At 35.3% G+C, this 22,484-nt stretch overlaps 1 protein-coding gene across 1 annotated transcript in view; it reads right to left on the bottom strand.

The window, feature by feature from the left end:
- Positions 1 to 22,484, bottom strand: part of LOC134527397 (protein hobbit-like) — a 619,824-nt gene that overhangs the window by 312,396 nt on the left and 284,944 nt on the right. The window contains exons 16-17 of the mRNA XM_063360060.1: positions 17,873 to 18,059; positions 13,100 to 13,268 (exon numbers count right to left, since the gene is read on the bottom strand). Of these exons, the coding sequence (XP_063216130.1) occupies positions 13,100 to 13,268; positions 17,873 to 18,059 (356 nt within the window). The remainder of the gene's footprint in view (positions 1 to 13,099; positions 13,269 to 17,872; positions 18,060 to 22,484) is intronic.

Genomic DNA, 22,484 nt, shown 5'->3' with positions numbered 1-22,484 from the left:
ACTAACTCTTAAGAATTTAAACATCTTATGCTCCATGGTTATTAAATCTTATATATGCAGGAGTTCATGTCTTGTTAACATCAGACTTCGAATTTACATAATGCTTTTGGTAAACTAATCTATTATTGAAATATATTAGATTAATAAAGAATTTGATCAAAAAACATGTACACCACTACACTTAACTGTGCATACATTAGTTACTTTTTAACAGTCCTAATAATAGAAATACAAATGACCTTCAAGAGTAGCAAGTGTAAATGCATCAGAGAATTTACATATTGTGTTTAGGTCACCACACTTCTACTTATGTACATCCATTTCATTTTCTGCAGTGACTACCACTGATCTATTTCATCTAATGTGGTAGTAAGGAAGATAAAAAGAAAGAAAATACACTTATAACATTATATTTTAATCAGGGCTCGATTTTAGCGCCTGTCCGCCTGCCCGGGACAGGCAAAATCTCGTCCGGGCAGGCAAAATAAAAAAGGCAACTGTCTGGTGGACAGGTGCAACTTGTGACGCCGAGGTTATTCGCTCGCACTAATGCAGCAGAGGTGATTAATAACATTTATTCGACCGCGACCGCAAATAAAATGTCTTTGACAATATCTATAAATAAACAATAATGCTGCTCTTTTGTGAGGACGACTCTGTCCTGATAGGTTTATTTTTATGAAGTTGCATTAGTAAATGAAAAATGATGCCAATAAAACAAAAATATTCATTTATATAAAACTAACAAACATTACTACCTTGCCTTTCTAGAACTTGCAGCCACCACAACTAATATAACAAACACATAACTTACTAAAACACTAATCTGCACAAGTAGGCATACATAAACTAATCAGCAGGGGTTGAAAAATCACTCGTCTGCCCGTCCGTGACGAGTGAAAAATTGTAATTTACAAGTGGAAAAACCACAAGGCCTACGCATATGCTTATATTGTAAACAAACTCGTCACCAAAGATCTTTAAAACTAATGATTCTCGAATGGCATCGACGGTGAATGATGATCAAACTCTACCGGTGAAGTATCTGCGGTATTTATGCGAATATTAAATATAATACCACCATAAACATTGTAAAATTAATCTTAAGAGTTTAAAGAATAATAGCTTCAGTGGGAATAGCTAACAAATAAAAATAAACATCATAGATATGTGATCATGAGTGCACAAAACCCTACTCGGTTAATTCTATGGAATATGGAGCATGATCTTGTGTTCTTCGATATGCTCGCGTTCATAAACATCATGCCTTTGTGATGATTGTATTCAGACTCAGCCTTGGTTTTAAATTGAAAATATTTATTTGTATAGTGTGTGATAAAAATAAATATTCTTGTGGAATAGTTCAAAGAATTTGTTATAATTAAACTATTCCTTGATAGTATAAACTTTCATTTCATTAAATTCACGCTATACACGTATTGATCACGAACGAATTATAAAGCGCAGAAAAGTCACATTATTTGCACTTAATTGATGTTGCATCTCTGGTGAACTCAACTAAATATTTTGGTCATGTTTTTGTTCGTGCGAGATTCTGTTACTTGCAAACGTGTTGATAGCTACGATTCGATACTGTGGTACCGGTGAGAAACTGTAATATCAACAAATATGTGCAGACTTGGATTTTAAGATCGATAAATATTTGTTTTCAGGGATGTAAAAGCATGGCTCAAGTGGTTTTAGGGCAATTGTGCGATACAATTTGTGTTGCCGAAATTTGCTAGTAAGTTAACGTTTGGGGCGTCAGTTGCATATAATTATGATACATATCTTGTTCGTTTATATGCGAGGGATTAAGAAATGGAACAAAAGAGTCTGTTGAGTTTTTTTTTTTTAAAAAACAACCTCATGCCACGAGATCGGAGACCAATGAAAAGTGTACATCAGCAGAAGCACCACAATTATCAAACATTTGTGTTTCTAGTGCTGAATCTGATAATGATAGCCAGAATAGTGGAAAAAGGAAATTTTTGCAGAAGTGGAAGGATGAGTTTAAATGGTTGGAGTATGATATTGTGACTGGTGTAGCAAAATGTTCAGTGTGTCCACAGTTCAAAGGATTGTGTGATTTATCATAACGAGTTGCAAATGGGTTAAGAGAACCATTTCGTCACGAGATTTTCAAGTTTCATAACGTATCAGCTCCACATAAGAGATGTATGGAAGCATCAGATGTTCAAGGACACCCAGACAAAATCTTCAATGGCAAAGTGTCTAAAAAGAATGGACGAAAAATGGTTTTCTCATTTGGAAGTGTTGATTAACATAAGTTATATTGCCAAAAACAATAAACCCTTTACAGATATCAGAGGACTTGCAGAGCTTGTTGATAAACTTAATGTGGAAGTACTGGAAGAATATACCAACAATAAACAATGTAAGGAGTTTATTCATTACATTGCACAATGTGTGAAGGAAGATGTTGTGACTGACATAAAAGCATCAAAATTTGTTTCTATTTTATTGCATGGCTCCACAGACAGATCTGATGTGGAGGAATGTATAATTTATGTTAGGTACATAAATGCCAGTGGTGTCAAGGAGTCATATTTAGCCATTTCTCCCTTAGCACATGGCACTGCTTCAGGCTATATAGAAAGCATAGACAAAGTACTCCAAAATGTGAACTTGGATTGGAGAAATAAGAAATGTTTAGTTGGCCTAGCTACTGATGGAGCACCTTCTATGATAAAGAGTGCCAATGGTTTGGCAAAAAAAATTTTTGATTGTGCAAATTATGTCATAACTGTTCATTGTGTTGCACACAAGCTTCAGTTAAGTGTATTGAAGTCACTTAAAGCAGTATCGTATATTGATGAAATGGACCAGTGCCTAATTTCTGTTTATAAATTCTACAACAGGTCAAGCAAAAAACAAAAGGAATTATCACAAACAGCAGAATTTGTGTCAACAAAACTGCTGAAATTGCAGAAATTGTATACAGAACGTTGGGTAGCCAGTAAAGTGGGGACCATCAGAGCTATTATTCAAGACTGGATATCTCTTGTGATTCACCTTGAAAATTTGGGCTGCGGAAAAGACAGTGACAGCAATAAAGCCAAAGGTATTCTGAAGACCCATAAAAGGTACAGATTTATTAGAACCCTGCATTTTCTCCATGATTTTTTGTTGCCTTTGAAAAAACTTTCCTTGATTTTTCAGAAGTCTGATTTGCTGATGAATCAAGTGCAGATTCATGTCAGGAACACAATGACCACACTCAAAGAATTGAAAAGTAATCCAGGACCTATGGAGAATGAATTTCTGACTGGTACCTCAGAGACTGGGATGTACAAAGATATCCAGCTTGCTGAAATTGTAACTGGACAACCCCATTTTAAGCGTGATAGAAAAGCAATCATTGAAAAGGGAATAACAGACATCGAGGGACGATTTTCGTAAACAGCCACAGATGCAGTATTAACATTGTTGTCGATATATGATACTTTTACATGGCCGGAAACTTCTACAGAAAGTTTTGGTAAAAAAGAAGTGACAGTACTTGTATCTCATTACAAGGACCTTCTACAACATGATGCCAAAGAAAACATACATCAAAAAGCCCTGGATGAGTTTAAGGTGTGCACTAAAGGATTGTCATCAACAGATTTATTGGGGAAGGCAATGTCAAATGGTGATAGGTTTCCTGTACTTTTGAAGCTCCTCAAAGTCGCCTCTGTTCTACCAGTTTCAACAGCTAGCTGTGAAAGAGGTTTCAGCCAAATGAATCTGGTGAAAAACAAACTCAGATCCTCTTTAGAGACAGAAAGTTTAGATGACCTTATGATGGTGAATCTTAATGGACCACCAATATCACAATTTATACCTTCTAAGACTATAGATAAATGGTATTTCAGTGCCAAAACTACCAGGCATGTTCAAGGACACAAACGCCATGCCTCAATTTCTTATTGCGTTACATTGTTACACAGAAACAAAACAGACTGGTGCAGTACTATAAATATAATATGTAATAATGTATAAATATAAATAAATGGAATTACGGTATTAGCATAAGATTACAATCCGTGGTGCTTCTGACCGGTGAACTTTTTGACTGACTGGTGAGCCATCCAAATATTTTACAAGGCCTGCTAATCAGCAATGTCAAACAAAACATAAGTTAATGTAAACATTTAGAAAATTGTAAATTGGAAATTATCGTGTAAGAAACACAGCTGGTTCACATGTTCAGGGGAAAGTTGAGTTCTCCTGGCTGTGACTGTGTTCCCTGCAGCCGAAAACAAGCACTCACTTGGCCCAGATGTAGCTGGAATAGAAAGGTACTGAGCAGCCAATTTAGAAATATTAGGGTATTTGAAAGAACCAACACATTTGTACCAGAAGCACACATCTTGTATTTTATTTACAAGTACTTCATTCAAGTATGAAGAAATTTCATCATCAATTGTTGAGTTTTCAGATAGCTTCTTCACGTGTGTTACTGCACACAAAAGTGACAAATCATCACAACTCGCACTTTCTTCATCGTTTGTATCGGATGTTTCTTCCACTACAGAGGAAATGTCTCCCAGGCTACTCTTTAAATGCATCAAGGCGGTGTTCTGCTCTGGTACATATATGAGATTCATTTTAAAACGAGGGTCCAACACCATACACAATAGATTTACCTTGTCTTCTTTATAGAAGGGAAATCTAGACTTTAGAGTTTTCATTACTTTTTTTGCTAACACACTACACTTTACACTGTTTGAAATTGATTTTTTGATTGAGGACTCGATAAAATGCAGGAATGAAATAGCATCGATCATGTTGCATATATGTTTCCACTCAAATCGTTGGTGGCTTTCTCAATTGGCCTCAAGACATTAACCATTCCTTCTGCAGTTGCCCATTCTTGTGCACTGAGACAATCAACACTTGAATTGGATGACACAAATTCTGCAGCTATATATTCCTTCAATTCCAATAGGTGCTCGAGCATGTGTTTTTTTTTTCAACATCTTGAACCACAGAAAGCGGAATCTTCTGATCTTTTATTTGACGTTACTCTAGCCGTTCTTTAGCAATACTGCTTCGTTTGTATCTACCTACAATATTTCTTGACTTTGAGAGCAATTTCTCCACAGTTGGTGTTTCCTGTTTGGCATCTTTTGTGGCCAACTGAAGAGTGTGGGCGAGGCACTGTAAATGTGTCCATAAGTGTTCACTAGTTATGGCAGAGACAAAATTTTTAACGTTGTCTGTTACAAAGAAAACTGTGATGCTGCCATCATTTGGGATTCTCCAGTCTTCCATCAGTGTGCTCAAAGCTTGTTGGATATTTGATGCCATGTGTGAGCCAGGAAAATGGCGGACACAGAGTGTACAACATTTTTGTACCCAGTCTTTGCTGGCATAATGCAACGTTAATGAAATATAACCATTATTAGCTTTGGAAGTCCATGTATCGGTAGTAAAGGAAACAGCACTGACTCTGCCTATTATATCTGCTGCTATTTCTTCTTTTAGTCATTGCACTGTCTTATCGTATATTTCAGGATTAATTATTCTGGAAAATGTGGTTCTTAATGGACACTTTTACAATGGCTGACATGTTTTCAGTAGCTCGATGAATGCTGTTTCCTCCACAGTAGAGTATGAATGGAAGCCTTTTATTAAAAAGGCTGCCATTTTGGAATTTAGATGGCTGGTTTCCTGGCTGTCACTCTTCCATATTTCTTTCTTCTTCAAGACATCAAAAAGTGTGGCTTGTTTCGTTGAGGGTGTGACATCTACTTTGCTTGCCTCTTTTATAAGTTTCTAGAATGCAGGTTCAATATCTTTATGTTGTCCAATACGAGATACCAAACCAGAAGTACTCCCTGCAACAAAAGTACGGTAATAGGAATTTGGCACCTTGAAGTTTTACAAGTAACAATTTCTGCGCTAGATGTGCTGGTAACCACAAAGCTTGTGTGATTATTAAATCATGAACTTATTTATTGTAATTTCAATCCCTTACCTGTTGGCGTACAAATTTTTCTCTTGCATGAATTGCATGTTGCACTTAATATTTCCACACAAAACTTGACTTCTTTTTTTAAAGTCACAATAGTTGTTTCGTTCATGTTCACCACAAGTTGCATCAGGCATGCAAGAATAGGATATGTAATATTTAATATAATCAATATCCGCCCTAGACCACACAACACAGCCCCATGTCACTCGTAAATTTCAAGAATCAATCCAGATCTTTCAGCGCACAGACTATTTCCTTTACAGTCGTACACAATGTCGCAGTCTATGATAATATATTTCTCACGTGCATGGTACAGACGAAAAAACACGTGACTACTGCGGAACGGCCGCCATCCTGCACCACTGTCACACATGGCTAGCTCAGGAAGCTGTAGACCAGGCAAAGGGACATCATCAAAACATAACAAATGGTTGCTGCCGAAAGGTCCTTACACGCAGTGACTTGTTGACCTTTTTGTCTAATTGACTGTATATTATGAGGATTTTATATGCCGGACAGAGTATGTAAAATTTAAATAAAGCCAACAACAATGTTTTTGTATGGCCGTGCGCGAATAAAAGTAGGTACGATCTTTGTTTATGTGTATAAGGTAAATACTAAATAGTGTACTAACAGTTCTGGAATGTATGTTTTACGAATATGGTACCTACACTACTGTTTGAAAGCAAATTAATCAGGTAATTTTTCAAATATTGCTTTATTATGTTTTGAAACTTAGGCCTACTGTAATCACGTTTGAATTTTGTTTACTTTATCGGCCATGTTTGTTCACATTATGATTTTAACGTATTTTCATTAACGTGAGTTTTTTTCATCACCACGTAAATTATTCTTAATGGAAATCTTTTTTCTAATTAACACTTTAAAGCCCAAGCCCGAGTATGTATCGGGCTTAGGTTAAGTAATGAACGGCCCAAGCCCGAGGCACGCTCGGGCTTACAAATTTAAATGAACTGATTTGAACTGCCGAATGATTATCGAGCAAAAGCTTTTCGTACTTTTTCTTGGGTCTCTACTGTATATTTTCATTATATAAGTGCTGCTATCTGTTGGATTTTTAGGAACTTATTGGCCGTAACATATTCCATTTCTTCGTAACTCGTTTTTCTTTCTCTACTAACGTGTTTTGTTCGCTACTGCTATCTGGTATTCCTTTTTGTAACTAAATAGCGGGTGTTTTTTTACTTGCACTGTAAAATGATTTTCCCGTGAATTTTAGTTGTATTGGCAAGTGGCTGAATATTTCTGTGCTGAAAAATGGATGAATATAATAGTGGAGATAAGACAGTTGAATTTATTTACGATTCTGCTTCGGATGGCGAAGTGGAAGAGGACGATTCAGATGCAGACCCAGATTTTCATCCTAGCAGCACTGATGAAGGTAAGATAAATTATTTATTTCATTTCTGCTCTGTAAAGAGTGTAAGCATTTGTACAAAATGTTATTTGTTTAGGAATTGTACGAAATGAGTTCTCATAAGTTAGTAAGTAAATAATTTGCATCATATAAAATAAATGTAATGTAATAAAATAATTCCAACAACATAGCTGAACTCTCAACTTTTTCTCTGATGCAGTGTCATAGCGTTTGAGCCTATGCCAATATACGCTATGTAATTGGTATTTTGGAAGAAACAATTATTTCACATTATTATAATTACTACAATTTTGTTTCAAGCCTTGATTGAATTAGTGTTAGGAATAATTATTATTTTCCAAAAGTATAGGCCTATTTCAGTAGCAATATTTCTTTATTCATATCTTTACTTTAGGCTACATTTATAAAATAAATAACTCCTGCCGATAATTTCTGTTGTAGAAAATGAAAACGACACCATTGTTCACCCGGATATTCCAGGCACATCTGGCACAAACCGGAGTAAAAGAAAACGCAGTAAAGAACCAGGAATGGTCACTGATGCTGAGTTGGTGTGGTCACCTATTGATACTCCCCCACCACTTCCATCATTTCAGGAACACAGTGGTGTCTCAGCACCCCTTGACGAAACATCCACACCCCTTGACTGCTTTTTGATTTTCTTTCCAGCACCCGTAGTAAAACTAATCAAACACAAGACAAACAAGTATGCAGCTTCAATTGTTGAAAGACAAAGAAGTGCAAATAAATTGAAGAAAAATAGCATGTGGAGTTCTTGAGTACCAGCGAAACTGCAAGAAATATATTTATTTTTTGCCATCGTAATTCATATGTGTCTCGTAAAAAAGCCAAGACTACGAGACTACTGGTAAAAAAATGCATTCATATCCACACAGTTTGCACCATCCATCATGAGCCGCAACCGTTTTAGTTCTATTTTGGCAAATCTTCACATAAATGACAATAGCACTTGTGTACCCCGGAACGAAGTTGGCCATGATCCCTTACACAAAATTCGGCCTTATTTTGATCACCTTTGTACAGCCTTCTCGTCCAGTTTCATTCCGTATGCCAACCTTACAGTGGATGAAGGCATGTGTGGATTTAGAGGACGCATCATATTCCGCGTGTACATGAAAAACAAACCCGAAAAATATGGTATCAAATTATTTGTGGTACAGTAAGTCCTCGGTTTACGTCGGGGTTACGTTCCTGAAAACCGCGACGTAAATAGAAACAACGCAAAATGAGCCATGTTTCATGCCACCGGCCGGCCACGGCCCAAGGTCGGCCGGAAGCGCTGGCATACAGACGTGACAACGGGCAATTTTATCAGCAAATTACAACCGACAGCGTGGGAAACAAGTCCAACTAGTACTTCTCAGCTTTATAGAATGGTTATTTAACCAGCTGCTTTATTACCTTTATTGATTGAAATATAAAAACAGATATATAGTCGTTTGGAAGACATCTTATGAAGAAAAAATCATAAATTGCAGTGAGCTGATACTGTAGGCCTACTACAAACGCATTTAATCACGTTAAAGTTAACAACGGCACGTTTTAAACTCCGGCCAACTCAATGATATCATAGCGACTGAAGTGTAGAGCTGTAACAAACCGTATGTATTCGTTACTGAGTAACGGGTGCGGCATCTAGTAACGACTAACGAAACGTTACACACGAATACATTTCGTTACTCACATTTTTCGTATGTTTTACGCATGCGCGCGCTTATTCGTTACAAAGAACGATGTTTGTTTATTAAGAAAAGTATAATTTGGAAATTCGTCGTCCAAGTTTTTTACTGTTTATTAAAGGTATTGTGTGTGTAGACAAAGTTTGAGATTGGAACAGAAACAACGTAAGAAAGTATTTTTTACAAATTATAAATATGTATGTTTTTGTTTTTTGTTATCGTGTATTTTCATGTTTTTTGTTCTTTCTTAAAAGAGATATTATAATAAAGCTGCTCTAATGAGATTTTATTGTTTCTTGGTTAACAAAAGCTGTTAATTATCAAATACTTTTAATTGTTTATATTCAATTTATTATTATTTACACGACGTCATACTGTACGCGTACGAAATACGACTTGATTCGTTGCTGTCACATAACATAGCATGTTATGCGGTATCAGAAGTAACGCGTAACGATACGAAAGTAACGAGTACTAATTGTTATAGTAACGAATACATACGGGTAAACTTTTTTTAGTTACTTTTACACCTCTACTGAAGTGCCAAGGAGTTGGACGAAAAGGGGTAGGAGAAAATGCTGTGTCGTTGCGGGAAGTAGATAACACTTCTACGTGCGAGATACGTGGGTGGCCGAGCGGGCGGGCTGGTAGTATTGCATCACCGCGCGGAGAGCAGGAAGCGTCCCTCATGATGTATGATAAGATAAGGCGGTGAACGTGTAGCTTACGCTACATAGCATAAATTAACTACCGAAGGAAACAAAGAATTATAAACAAATTATATACGGTTTTTTGGTTAAAATAAAGATTTACTGTCATTGTAAACGACGTTATTGTGAATCGGCGACAACTTAAATTGAAACATGAGTACTCCAACATTAGCGACGTTAATCCGAAATGACGTAAATCGGTACGACGTAAATAGAGGACTTACTGTATGTGATTCATCAACAGGCTATGTGATAAAAATGGAAGTCTACACTGGGAAAGATGCTGCAGATAATAGCATTCTTGAACTTTTGAAAAGAATGTTAGCTGATTATTTTGACAAGGGATACACTGTCTATATGGATAGATTTTACAGTTCGCCTGTTGTTTTTGACTATCTCTGGCAACGTAAAACTAAAGTTGTAGGCACATGCATGCCAAATCGCAAAGAACTGCCAAAAGATGCTTTTGTAAGGAAAAAAATAAAGAAACAAGAAATGGTTTATATGAGAAGAAATCATCTCCTTTGTATAAAATGGAAAGACACGAGAGATGTTTTAGTTTTGTCAACAGCTCATCAAGCAACATGCACTGAGAAAGTTGTTCAAACAAAGCAAGGCCAACAGACTAAATCAAAGCCCAATGCCATACTGGACTACAATCTTCACAAAACTGGAGTAGACAGAAATGATCAGCTAATAGCATATTACCCATTCAAGCGAAAACAGCTAAAGTGGTGGAAAAAATTGTTCTTCCACCTCTTTGTAATGTCTATTGTGAATGCTTTCATCTTGTTCAAGGAGACACGAAGAGCAGACGACAAAAAGCGCTGCCATCTTGCAACATTCATGCAAGAGTTGGGAGAAGAATTGGTCAAAAAAGGTGGAGCGGAAAATGAAAATGAAGATGTGGGCAGTGCTTCGAACGCAAACAGGCTTACAGGAAGGCACTTCCCTGACAAAATTCCTCCTACAGAAAAAAAATCTCAGCCGACACGGATTTGTAAAGTCTGTTCAGAAAAAGGTAAAGCAGAAACAGGAAAAGCAACAAGAAGAGAAACATGCTGGTGGTGCTCTCAGTGTCAGGTGGCATTGTGTATCCTAGGTTGCTTTAGGCTATACCACACTAAGGGAAATTATGTGAAATAAAAAAAAAACATGTCTTTTTGGACACGTGAAATTCAGAAGGCATGCAAACAGATGTTGGATCATTGCATGTGTTTTATTATCATCATTCTCGAAGTGTGTTTGCTGTAAACAGTATTTATAACCCTCCAAGCAGTAATTGATTTTTTTATTGATAGTATCAGTGTTTGAGAGTTTTATTCCACTATATAAATATGTGTTTTTTACAGTGTGGAAAATTACATGTAAAAAAAATTTATTTGGTGTGAGTTTGATACACTCAAATATTATTCTATTCCACTATATAAATATGTGTTTTTTACAGTGTGGAAAATTTCATGTAAAATAATTTTATTTGGTGTGAGTTTGATACACTCAAATAGTATTCATTACCCTACAAGTAGTAACTGATAAGGTTTTATATCGAGAACAAAATGTTTCTAGATTATAATATATTTATGTAAATACATTTTTACAGTGTACAAATTTATGATACATGTAAAATAATTTTTTTTTGAAATTATTATACTTGATCTAAACAGTGATTGCAATTCGCTAGGCAATTATTTATTTTATTTTAGAAAGTATCAATTCTAAAGCATTTGATATCTGATATCATTTTCTTACAGTGTAAAAAAATGGCCAATGTAAAATATTTATGTAAGATTTAATTTTTTACAATGTAATAACTGTCTAATTCATATTTATAAGAAAAAGATGTAAATACATTGATATAAATAATTTATTTTATTCTTATATAATAATGTCTGAGTTTTCTATAAATACATAAAAAAGCACTTTTTCAAAATAAAATAAAAATATTCGACTATCAAAATACGAGATAAATTCCTTTTTTTATGAAGTATATAGTCTCAAAGATTTGATAGCTGTAAAGATATTTCAATTCTTTCTCAAAATAAAATTTTAAAATTTTAATGAAAATATCAAAAAATGGCTGGGATGTCAGGCCAAAACAATAACATGATAGCTGGGCTTGAAAGTGTTAATGTCTTTATATGATTTGCATATGTTATTATGTTATTAGTAATAACATATGCAAATCATATAAAGACATTACATTTTTTTTAAATTACGAGTTCTTTTTCAACTAGAACAAACAAACTTCGGTAAGATACTGAACTTTTGTTTGGCTCGAAATATTTCACAAAAAACGAACTTTGACATATGAAATTCTTATCGAAATCGAAAATGAAAGCAAAATTTCGATTTAGGTTTCGGTATACCGAATATTCGCAAAACCCTAAAAGAAACCCAGTGGTACAAATAGGATCTCATGTTCTAACACCGCTAGCCATTTGGAACACAGAGACTGAACAACATATAAGTTAAAGTCGTCCTATCCATCAATTTGTGTTACCAACAGTTAAGAAAATCTTAATAACTTTCGAGCCCCGATAACAGAACTAAACCTGAACTCTTGAGTAACATTTTGCCACCCTATTTATTATTTATTGATCCAGCGAACTCATTTTAAAGATTCGAACCCAGTGAGTGACGATATGGTATAACAATAACCTTATAATAATAGTAAACTGATTATATGTTCTTGAAACGATTTGTCAATTCACTACATTTAAATTTATTCATTCAATTTTGTGTTATTGTTGAGAACTTATGAAAATAATAATATAAACAATTAAAATATTTTGAGAATATATTTTGATTTTATATTTTGTTTAAAATATTCACTAGTGTATGTCTAGTATTGTAGCAGAGAACTACAATCAGTCACTGGATACTAAAGTAACAATTAAAGATTTTATTTTTGGTTTATGCTTTCTGTAAATACTAATAAAGTAAATTCACCAAGTAATGTTACAGAGAGGCATAGATCAGAAAATTAAATTTTCAGAAATTATTTACTAATTATTTTAATGCAGTACAACCTTTTCACCCCTCTGAGTTACTAGCAGCAAGCAGCAGGCAGACATCGAGCTGAACATCATTTGTCAATGAAGGCGTTATGGTGGTTGGATGTAATGCCTAAAGTTCAGTAATCCATAGTAACTTAACCACGCTGAACTCTTGTTTATCTATGTAAAATAGCAAGATGTCAGAGCAGTAGGTGGGAACATGCAAACTAGGCTAATGGTCCTGGTCACAAAATTTCAAACACACAGCATAAACAAAATTAGAAGAACAGTACAGCAATTTGAAACAGTACCTTAAAGTTAACATCCAAGGCCAAAGCACTGTCTTGGCAGCCGACCGGTTTCTCTTTCATGTGAAGCTGCTTTAACCACAGTATCACATTTCGTAGATCTTCATGAACTACTTCTGCAAAGCTTTGCTCGTGTGGGAAGCAGACTTTAATTGACTCTGCAGTTACACACCTGTAAGTGGGACATCAGGCAGACAAAATTATCTATGCTTAATGGCACATCCCTGTTTGAACTTACCATTCTTTCATATGCATGATCCATATCACATACAGCTATACATAATTTTAATCACCAGTATAATATTAGTTATGAAAACTAATAATTACATTTCAAAATGAGCAGTTTGTCATAAAAACCCAGCAAAAGTTTGCATAGTGGTTATGAACTTAAAACTAACCACGATAACAACCATTCAGTGCAAGTAATAGTTGTAGTAATTTTTTTTATTAACTTGGATTGTTTGGACTTGTGCATATGTGTTGTAACTTTGAGACAGACTGTAAATACAAGACTGTGTGTAAAGTTTCAATTTCCCGTGCTACTAGCAACAGTAGTGCCACTATTATCTGCTGGGAGTGCTGGTAATAAACAGTCTTTGTTATCGCGCTGCCACTGTCAGTAGTTCCGCCGAGAAGATGGTGTGTAAAGTTCGTAGTCAAAACATTTAGTCCCCTGGGCCGGATCTTGCCGGTTTGTTTAGTCTTTCAAGCAGTAGTTTTGTAGTTGTTTAGCTTATTCCATCGGCGTGCGTCTATATATTTGTTCTGGTTCAAGTGTTGTTCATTCAAGACTGAAGTGTGGTGATCAAACCTCCTTTTTATTTTCTTTGTTTTCGTGCAGTTAAAACAAATGTGTAAATGTGTCAGACCTGAAGCATCCCATTATTGTGTATGTCACAGGTTTTGAAAATTATCAAGTGTGGTCAGAGTGTGCCCTGCCATGTCATGTCATTGACCTCTCCTTTGTGTTTCGTCACCATCATCTATCCTTGTTGTTCAGGGTCAATGACATCTCCTTCGAGTGTACTGTTGCTACCTTTGTCCTTTGGGTTTCGATGCTGCCTCTTTATGTAATGTTCAGTCGCTAACTTTGTCCTTGACGTCAATTGAATAAATAGTACGTCTTTCAGAACAATATCAGCACAATATGACAGATGTTCGGTCGGCGTTATTACGCCTTAGGTTTGCTGAAGACCGGGTTAAACGTGCGGCGGACCTTGCACACAATGCGATGAAGGATTCAAATTACAAAGGGCCTATTTCTTGCAATGGCTCATGAACTTGCGCCGGTGAAAGCTGGTTTTGACGCTGACTATCTCACTGTGGAGGCTGCAGCAGACACAATTTGGGGTTTTGATCCTGAATCCCATGTAACTCACAGCATTTTATTTGAAAATTATTTCTGTTCAGTAATGACCGCCGTTGAGTCCCTTAGTACTGACAAGAGAGTGAAAGACATAAAAGAGCAAACAAAGAATTCCCTTGTTGCTTTGCCGAAAATAGTCCTGCGACATTTAAATTAAAACCCTAGGGAGTGGGTGAGTTTTGCCAACCTGTCCACACTTGTGACCACAAATGCCAGCCTCACAGATGTCGAGAGATTTGTGTACCTTAAATTTACCGTCCTTGGTCAAATTCACAGAATTTCTAGAAAAGCACTGTTGTGCTAAAGATGCGATAATATCATCCTGGGAAAAGGTACCAACAACACAGCCCACTTGACAGAAATATTTCCCCTCTTTTGCACCTGTTCGTAAGACTGTTCCTCCCAAATACCAAAGTGAAAATTCCTTCCTTGCCCAGTCTGAGACATCCTCCTGCAATATGTGCAACAGTGCACATCTAGTGTTTAGGTGCTCCAAATTCAACCAGCTCAGCCCTTCACATCAGTCAAAGAACTGCCTTGTGGGTACACACTGTCACCATTGTGGTTCGCGTCATTCAGTTTTACATTTCAAGGATGAAACTTGTGAAGATGGAAATGTTGATGCTGCCCCAGACTCTGCAGAGGAACAGCCAACTCTATTAGATGTTAATCCAAACTCAAATTTATTCACTGTCACCTATTATTGTGCTGTGAACTCAATGTCAACAGTCTTGTTGTCACCAGCCCAAGTTCAAATTCATGACGTACGTGGAAACCCACATACATTTCAGGCCCTGCTAGACTCTGCCAGCCAGGCCAATTATATCAGTGAAAGATATTTTCAGTGTTTAAGTCTGCCTCGCAAGAATTCTCACCTACCCATAGTAGGTTTATCCAATATACCAGTGAATGTTGCCAATTCATACACTTTAGTGGTAATTAGTAATTAGCCAGTCGGTGAAGACAAGTCTTCAGTTTGCTCTCGATGCCTTCATCCTTCGAATTGCTAATAGCTTGCCCAGTGTTCAGCTGTTAAGTCTGTTGTTTACCTTAAACTAGCTGAACCCTTATTTGATATCTCGGGTCCTGTAGATTTGCTTCTTGGTGGAGACTTGTTTCCACAACTACTGACTGGTGATAAGCTAGAAGGCTCTACAATGGCCCTTTAACTCAGTAGTAGGATGGGTCCTTACATTAAAGGTGGAGATAGCATATGGTAAAACCTCAACCTTTTTTCACATACATGGTGACCAACATTTCTCTCCCAGAAAAAGTAATGAAAAGGTTTTAGGAGCTGGAGGAATTTACACAGAAGCAGTATCTCTCCCAAGATGACACTGTATGTAAAGAACTGTTCAAGCAGACACATTGTAAAAGTGCTGAAGGGCTGTATAGTGTTGCCCTGCCTTTCAGGATTTCAGAACCACTGCTACTGCTACTGCTATTGGTAAAATGTGTTCTACCAGAAAACTTGTAAACAACAACTCTGCGTTAACTTTCGTTTCTTCAGATGTAGCGAAAAATTATGATATAGATTTATTGCTCGTTACAGCTATAAAATGTTCCGCATGTTTCTTTGATTCAATATGCCGTCTACAGTCATCCCTTCCACCATGAGCAATCGAAAAGTCACACGTGCATACATTACAAAATGTGTGGCATTCCGAAACATTTGAAGATGAAGCACGGCCATTCTTTTGAATAGTTAGGTCGAAAGTTCTGAAGAATTGCGTTTTCTTCCCCCCAGATACACATTGTTCTGTCACATGCTTCATTTCTACAACCGGCACTGAAGAACACAACACTATCCAAAAACATTGAAAATTTTCACGTCTGTAGATACGACAAAAACACTTTGATGAAAAAAAATGGCTTTCAAGAAAGAAATTAAAACAACACAGGTTAGCCAAAGTACCATACAAAAATTATTGTGATGTAAGTAGTCAACAAACAAAAAGTTCTACTCATTTCGACAGTATATTCACACACTTATTATTTCCATTATTTGCGCAATCACGTGATGTATTCGAACTGCGTTCACGAAACAGACACACCAGAAATTGAATTTTTTTTCCGTTACCATGCAGCACAAACCCTTGTTTTCGTAATAAACCAGCAATGTTTCGTAATTCAGTGTTAATTTCGTAATAATTACGGAAAAGCCGTAATGGTTGACAGCTCTGAATCACAGGACATTATATCCCTTCTAGACCCTCATTTTGGACAATTTAAACCAAATTTAAAGAAGGTCATGGGAACTGCACATGCTGAATCAGCTCCAAGCCAACAGTTTAGGCACACTTTATACCCTAGCTACTTCCTTACAATTGGTTCATCTAAATCAAAGATGGAATTTAAATTTTCCTAGTATCCTGACAACACACAAATATGAGATTGTGAATGTACAATATGCAAGCCAGTGTTATCATTGTGGTGCCAGGCTGAACTGGCACAAAATATGTCGGCAGTGTTCAGGAATTTAACAGTTTTGGTGATAAAATGCAATAAGGTGTGGGAAGATACTCTCAATAAAATGGTGACCACACATAAATAAAAGGTAAACATCAGAATGAGAGTAAGAATTATAGAGCTTAAATGTTAGACCACTGGTTTGCAAACATGGTTAAGCCAACAAGGAAAAGCCAGGCACTCAATTTATACCTGTGTCTCCACAAGTTGAAACTGTGCATTACACTTATGTAAAAAAAAAAAAAAAAAAAGAACCATAAAAGCTATTAAATTTTAATTAAATATTACAGTACACCGTGGACTGAGTACCAGAGCTAAGATGGTTCAAGTAGCTAGTTCCATAATGACCATCGGGCAAGATGCTATAGATCCATTAATTTCTCAAACATTTTGGAAATGAATAAATAAATAACTAGGGCAATTTTGGAAGCAATGATCTTCACTTAGTGTTAGAAATAAAATGTAATATACAAGCAATAAGTGTTAGGGAAAATACGGATGAGTTTAGAATTAAATGAAATGTTTTTTAATTATGGATTAATGTCACACTGACGTTAAGGTCAATAGTGACAATAAGAGTCGATGAGATGAAAAGTGGCACTGATGAAAAGAGTATGTAGGGTAACTAGAAAAACTCCCCACAAAAAACCATCAGCTCATGTCCTACCAAGAGAATCGCGAGTTCCATTCTTAACATAGTCAAATACAGTTTTTTGCAATTGGGAAATGTGACAGACATTATTATGAGCCGGTAGTTGCTCTCCGGGAACTCCTGTTTCCCATACCCATATATCCCCCCCCCCCCCCTAAAACTCCACCCTCATATCACCATACCTCACTGTCTCCTAAGAACCTCAACATTGAAAAGATGTTAATCCGTCATTCATAAATTCACTGCAAAAGTTAAAAGAGTTTACAGTTAAGAAGAGATGATAGCTCACCACGCAGAGTTCCGGGGCAGCAGAAAGTTTTCACAACTCAGTCTCTCTGCAACCATTTCTTCATCGCTGCTGGATTTGTAGACCATTAGCTTATCTACATTGGCCAATTCCACGTCGTCAACAGCAACGCTAACTCTCTTTGATCGCATCCTACAAAGTAGCTGGCTCCCGGAGATGGAAAGTTCATCTGAAGGGAACATATTTTCATTCATGTTTTCAGTCTCATTGAAAACAATGTAACTTTACACATGTAGCTTACAGTAAGGTACAATCCCAGCATTTGTCTTCAGTGTGTTTCTTAATTTAGGTTTAATGCCACATGACAGCCAGGTCATCAGAGATGATGAAATCACAACACAGTCCAGGAAAACTGGGCCATGACCTATTGCAGAGGTCGGCAGACCACAAGCCACATGCGATTCTTTGTATAGGATTTTACCGCTCTAATAACCCACTGTGCTCCATAGAACAAAAAAAGCCTAACAAAATAAAATGGAACACTCATAAGGAAAATCCTCAATCTGCGCACTCGCACCCCTACCATCGCACTGCCTCACCACCCCACAATTGCTAAGCTTTTTATTTTAATGATTATTTAATTCAATTAATTAGGGTTTTATCAGTAGAGTTTTTCAAATTACTATTAAATATTTTTTTTTTCACATTTACGTGTTGTTTTTCCAAGTAGTGTTTATTTTTAACAATTTATGATGAATTATTTTTATACCCTTTTTTAATCATCTTAAAATTCCATGTAGATACATGGGATACATGGAATACATACATGGAATACATGTTGCAGCTATTCTAAAAAATTGGAGAATCTTATTACTTATTATTTGGCTCATCTCACTCGGAAGTATGCCAACCCTTCGCCTATAGTAAGGAACCACCCCACTATTTGCTGGGACCAAGGCAAGTGGCAATCAGGATGGCGTGGTCACTATTCAAACACTGGTCCTCAAAAACAAGAATCCAAAGTATTACTGTTTCACAATTCCTCACTTAGTTAAAGCCAACCAATTACAACCTTGAGACTGAAACTTGCCAATGCCCGAGAAAAATTTGAATGACCAAAAGATAAGTCAAATACTTTTAGGAAACATTAAACTAATTTACATAAACCAAGAGGTAAATAAATCTTTATAAAATTATAAATAAGTCAGAATTTTTTTTATTAATTTAGATTTTTATGCAAGCATCTTTGAATAAGTTTAATTACTAAAACTCTCTTTAATCAAAATTTATCTCAAGTAATTACTTTAATATTATTGCACTTAGAAGTACTGTAAAGTATTTAAAGATTTAAATTTTTGGAGATCTTGAGACAGGTTGTAGCAACTGCTATTTGGGCCTAGTAAACCTTTAAGATTTATGTGTAAAATCATACAAAATTATAAACGTACCTTTTTTTTTTTTCAGTTCTGTAATTATACTGTGTTCTTGACCCAAAACTACAGCCTTTCAACAAATAGTGTTTTTTTTTGTACTAAGGAGATAGTTAGGAAATATGTGAATCAGTGCAAATATAATACACAAAAAAACATGACCGTATGACATATACCATAAATGCAAGTGCTGTCAAATGTATAATTTGTTTTTAAAGTTTATTTCTCTATTCTATTAAACACAACAGTTTTTTTTAACTAGTAAAGATTAAAAACATTTAATTCTAGTAACAAACAAACAAAATCTAAATTTATGGTCATTTTACCATACAATTTTACTTGCAACCCACTACCTCAGATGCGAAGAATTGGCGAAGACCTTCAATGAGGAATCATCCCACCTTCGACTGAAGTGATTTATTGAAAGCATGGAAGACCAGGATGGCCAACCGTAATTTGAAGCAGAGTCCTACCAAATGAAAGTTCAGCTTTTTAACACTGTCACTTAACCCCACAGTCATAAAAACATACATTTATAGTCTCAGATCCCAAGTAAGATCGACCTTCACCAATTTGATAACCAGGTGAAAATTATATTTTAACAAATAAAATATGTTTGTGAACGTATACAAATAGGGTTGTAATAAAAAAAATGTTCATGGCTATGATTAATTAAAATTATAAAAAATAATTATTTTTTTTAAATTTGACTGTCTTGGTTGCCAAACGACTCATAGTCTAATAGAAAAAATACAACATTCATTCTATGCAGTTAATCGGTAGCTTACCTTTATCTGTTCCCTATTACCTGGTAGCCGCATACAAACAGGTAAATTGATATTGGTAATTGTGCTCATATGCTTACCACGATGAATATATATTAAAATGTAGGTAATTTTATTGCGAGTAAAGTAGTAAAATCGTAAGTGAGTAAGTAGTAAAGGCTCGTGAAAATCTGTTCATAGATAATGGTAGCCTGGCTTTAAAGTTTAAAAAATTGGAGCAGGTAAATATGTGTGACAGAGAAGCGTTGCTCGTGCTGTTTCATACGATAAAGGAGGATGTAGCATAGCAGCTGCATGCTACCTGCCTGTAAAATATGAGAGAAAGCGCATGCTTCCTATTTGTAGTATAGACGACGAAGAAATAGTTTGGAGCGTAGTGCGTTGTGATAAACACATGTCTTGTGAAAAAAATTGAAAATGACAAAAAAGTGCTTTTTATGTGGATTGAAAAATTCTGTTATTGATTTTAATAACTGAAAATTTGATTGTTGCTATTCAAAATTAGCATACAGACGATCTAAAGGGAAGGTACAATTCAACATAGATTTATTAGAGTTGGTAGGTTATCACTCATGTTTAAAAAAAGTGACTGTTTAAAACAAAAATACATTGAGGATTATAATGCATTTGTTAAAAATCTTGATGTAAGTATATAATTAATTTCACTTTTCATTATTATCATATAATCTTTTGAAATGTTATTCATAAGAATATTGTCAATTATTTAACTAAAATTAATTGTTAATCAAAGTGAATTTAATACTTCAAAAGCTATTATTTTTTAACTCTAGAATTACATAAAAATTTAATATGTTAATATTTTATTTAATTAATTAAATTATATATTCAGGTGCAACCCAGTACTTCTTCAGCTATTGAAAATCCAAGTCCACCATCTATTGCAGAAGAAGAACGTAGTGCTGATGTAAGAACTCCTTCTCTGGAGAGTGTTGACATGGTAATAAGTTTATTTATAATTCAATATTTTGTAATTATTTTAAGAAATGTAGACTGAAACGTTAAAATGACTGAAACAATCTAAGTTTTACTGATTTCACTGAATTATTGATACGCAGTAATTACAATACTCATATATATGTTTACTGCTATTCAAAACATGGGGATTCATCAGGCAGCAGTTCAATATTAATCATGAAATAAAACTTAAACTGTAATTTCTCTAATCTTTTATCAAACTAGCGATTTACAATTTACAATATTAATTAGCATCCAAATCACTAAGATTACGAAGATATTTAACGATTATTTGGCAATTCGTCGAAAACTTGATGCGCAGGCGCCATGTTGTTTTATGACTATCTGGCTTCCTTGCTGCCATAGAAAACGATGCTTTGCCAGTGACAGTGACATGTCACTCATTGACATTGACAGTATTTTACAGTACAACGACTCAACTACGCCGACAAACTTATGATTCATTAATTATAAACAAATTTTTCTTAATATCTGAAAGCTCTTTATTAACAGTTAAGAAATATTTATAAAAAATCTTTTCATTAGTTTGCATTAATTTTGGATGTTGATTATTTTTAAAGACATTATTTATTTTAAGGTAATTCTTATGGACACAGCATCAACTTCGTCAACATCAGTCATGTACTGAATCTTGTGTATCCTCAAAGTGATGAAACTACAAAATAACTGAGAACATTAGCAGATAACTTCGTGATTCGGAGACTCTTCAAAAACTCTATCAAACCTAAACTATTGCTTATCACAAACCATGTTATGCTGCATACCAAACAAAAGCAAAGCGGTGTACCGAAGAAAAAGGTGATTCCAGATGGCATCAATATAGATGAGGTCACAGATTAGCTTTTGAGTCTATTTTAATGAGTGTGAAATTTTATAAAACAGTGAAGTTATGTATTTCATTCAATTGTTTCTACGGTATCAAGCTTTACTATTAGAATTAGGAGATAATGAACTAAATCTTAATGATTTTAAAGATTATCAACCGGAAATGCTGGGAAAAAAAATTACCTAAACATTTTGGGGACAAGTTAATAATAGAGGCATCTAAAGGACCGTGTAATCAAAAAATAGTTTATAAAGCAGACACTGGTATTTCCATAATGGCTAATGACATAACATTTCTTCACGAAAGTAATACAATTTTTTTTTTAAAAAAGTTGCATATCAATTAACGAATTGTATTAAACAGATAGATCTTCATCCACTACCCAGCCGACTAACCGCTGATGATGTCATTCGAGGAGTATGTGAAATTCCTAAAAAACTGCTTGATTTTATGGAAAATCTTATAAATGGACCTGACTTTGCTCATAAAGACTGTGAAGAAACTAAATTAAGAGTAAAATCTATTTGTAGCGATACTATTTACGCAGTTAGCAAAGGTCAATGTAAAACAGCAAAAAATATTACTCTTGGACTAGCAGTAAAATCCTTGACAAATTC

This window comes from Bacillus rossius, chromosome 1 (assembly GCF_032445375.1).
Source record: "Bacillus rossius redtenbacheri isolate Brsri chromosome 1, Brsri_v3, whole genome shotgun sequence".
Classification (NCBI taxonomy): domain Eukaryota; kingdom Metazoa; phylum Arthropoda; class Insecta; order Phasmatodea; family Bacillidae; genus Bacillus; species Bacillus rossius.
This window is presented reverse-complemented; position numbering and strand designations above follow the sequence as displayed.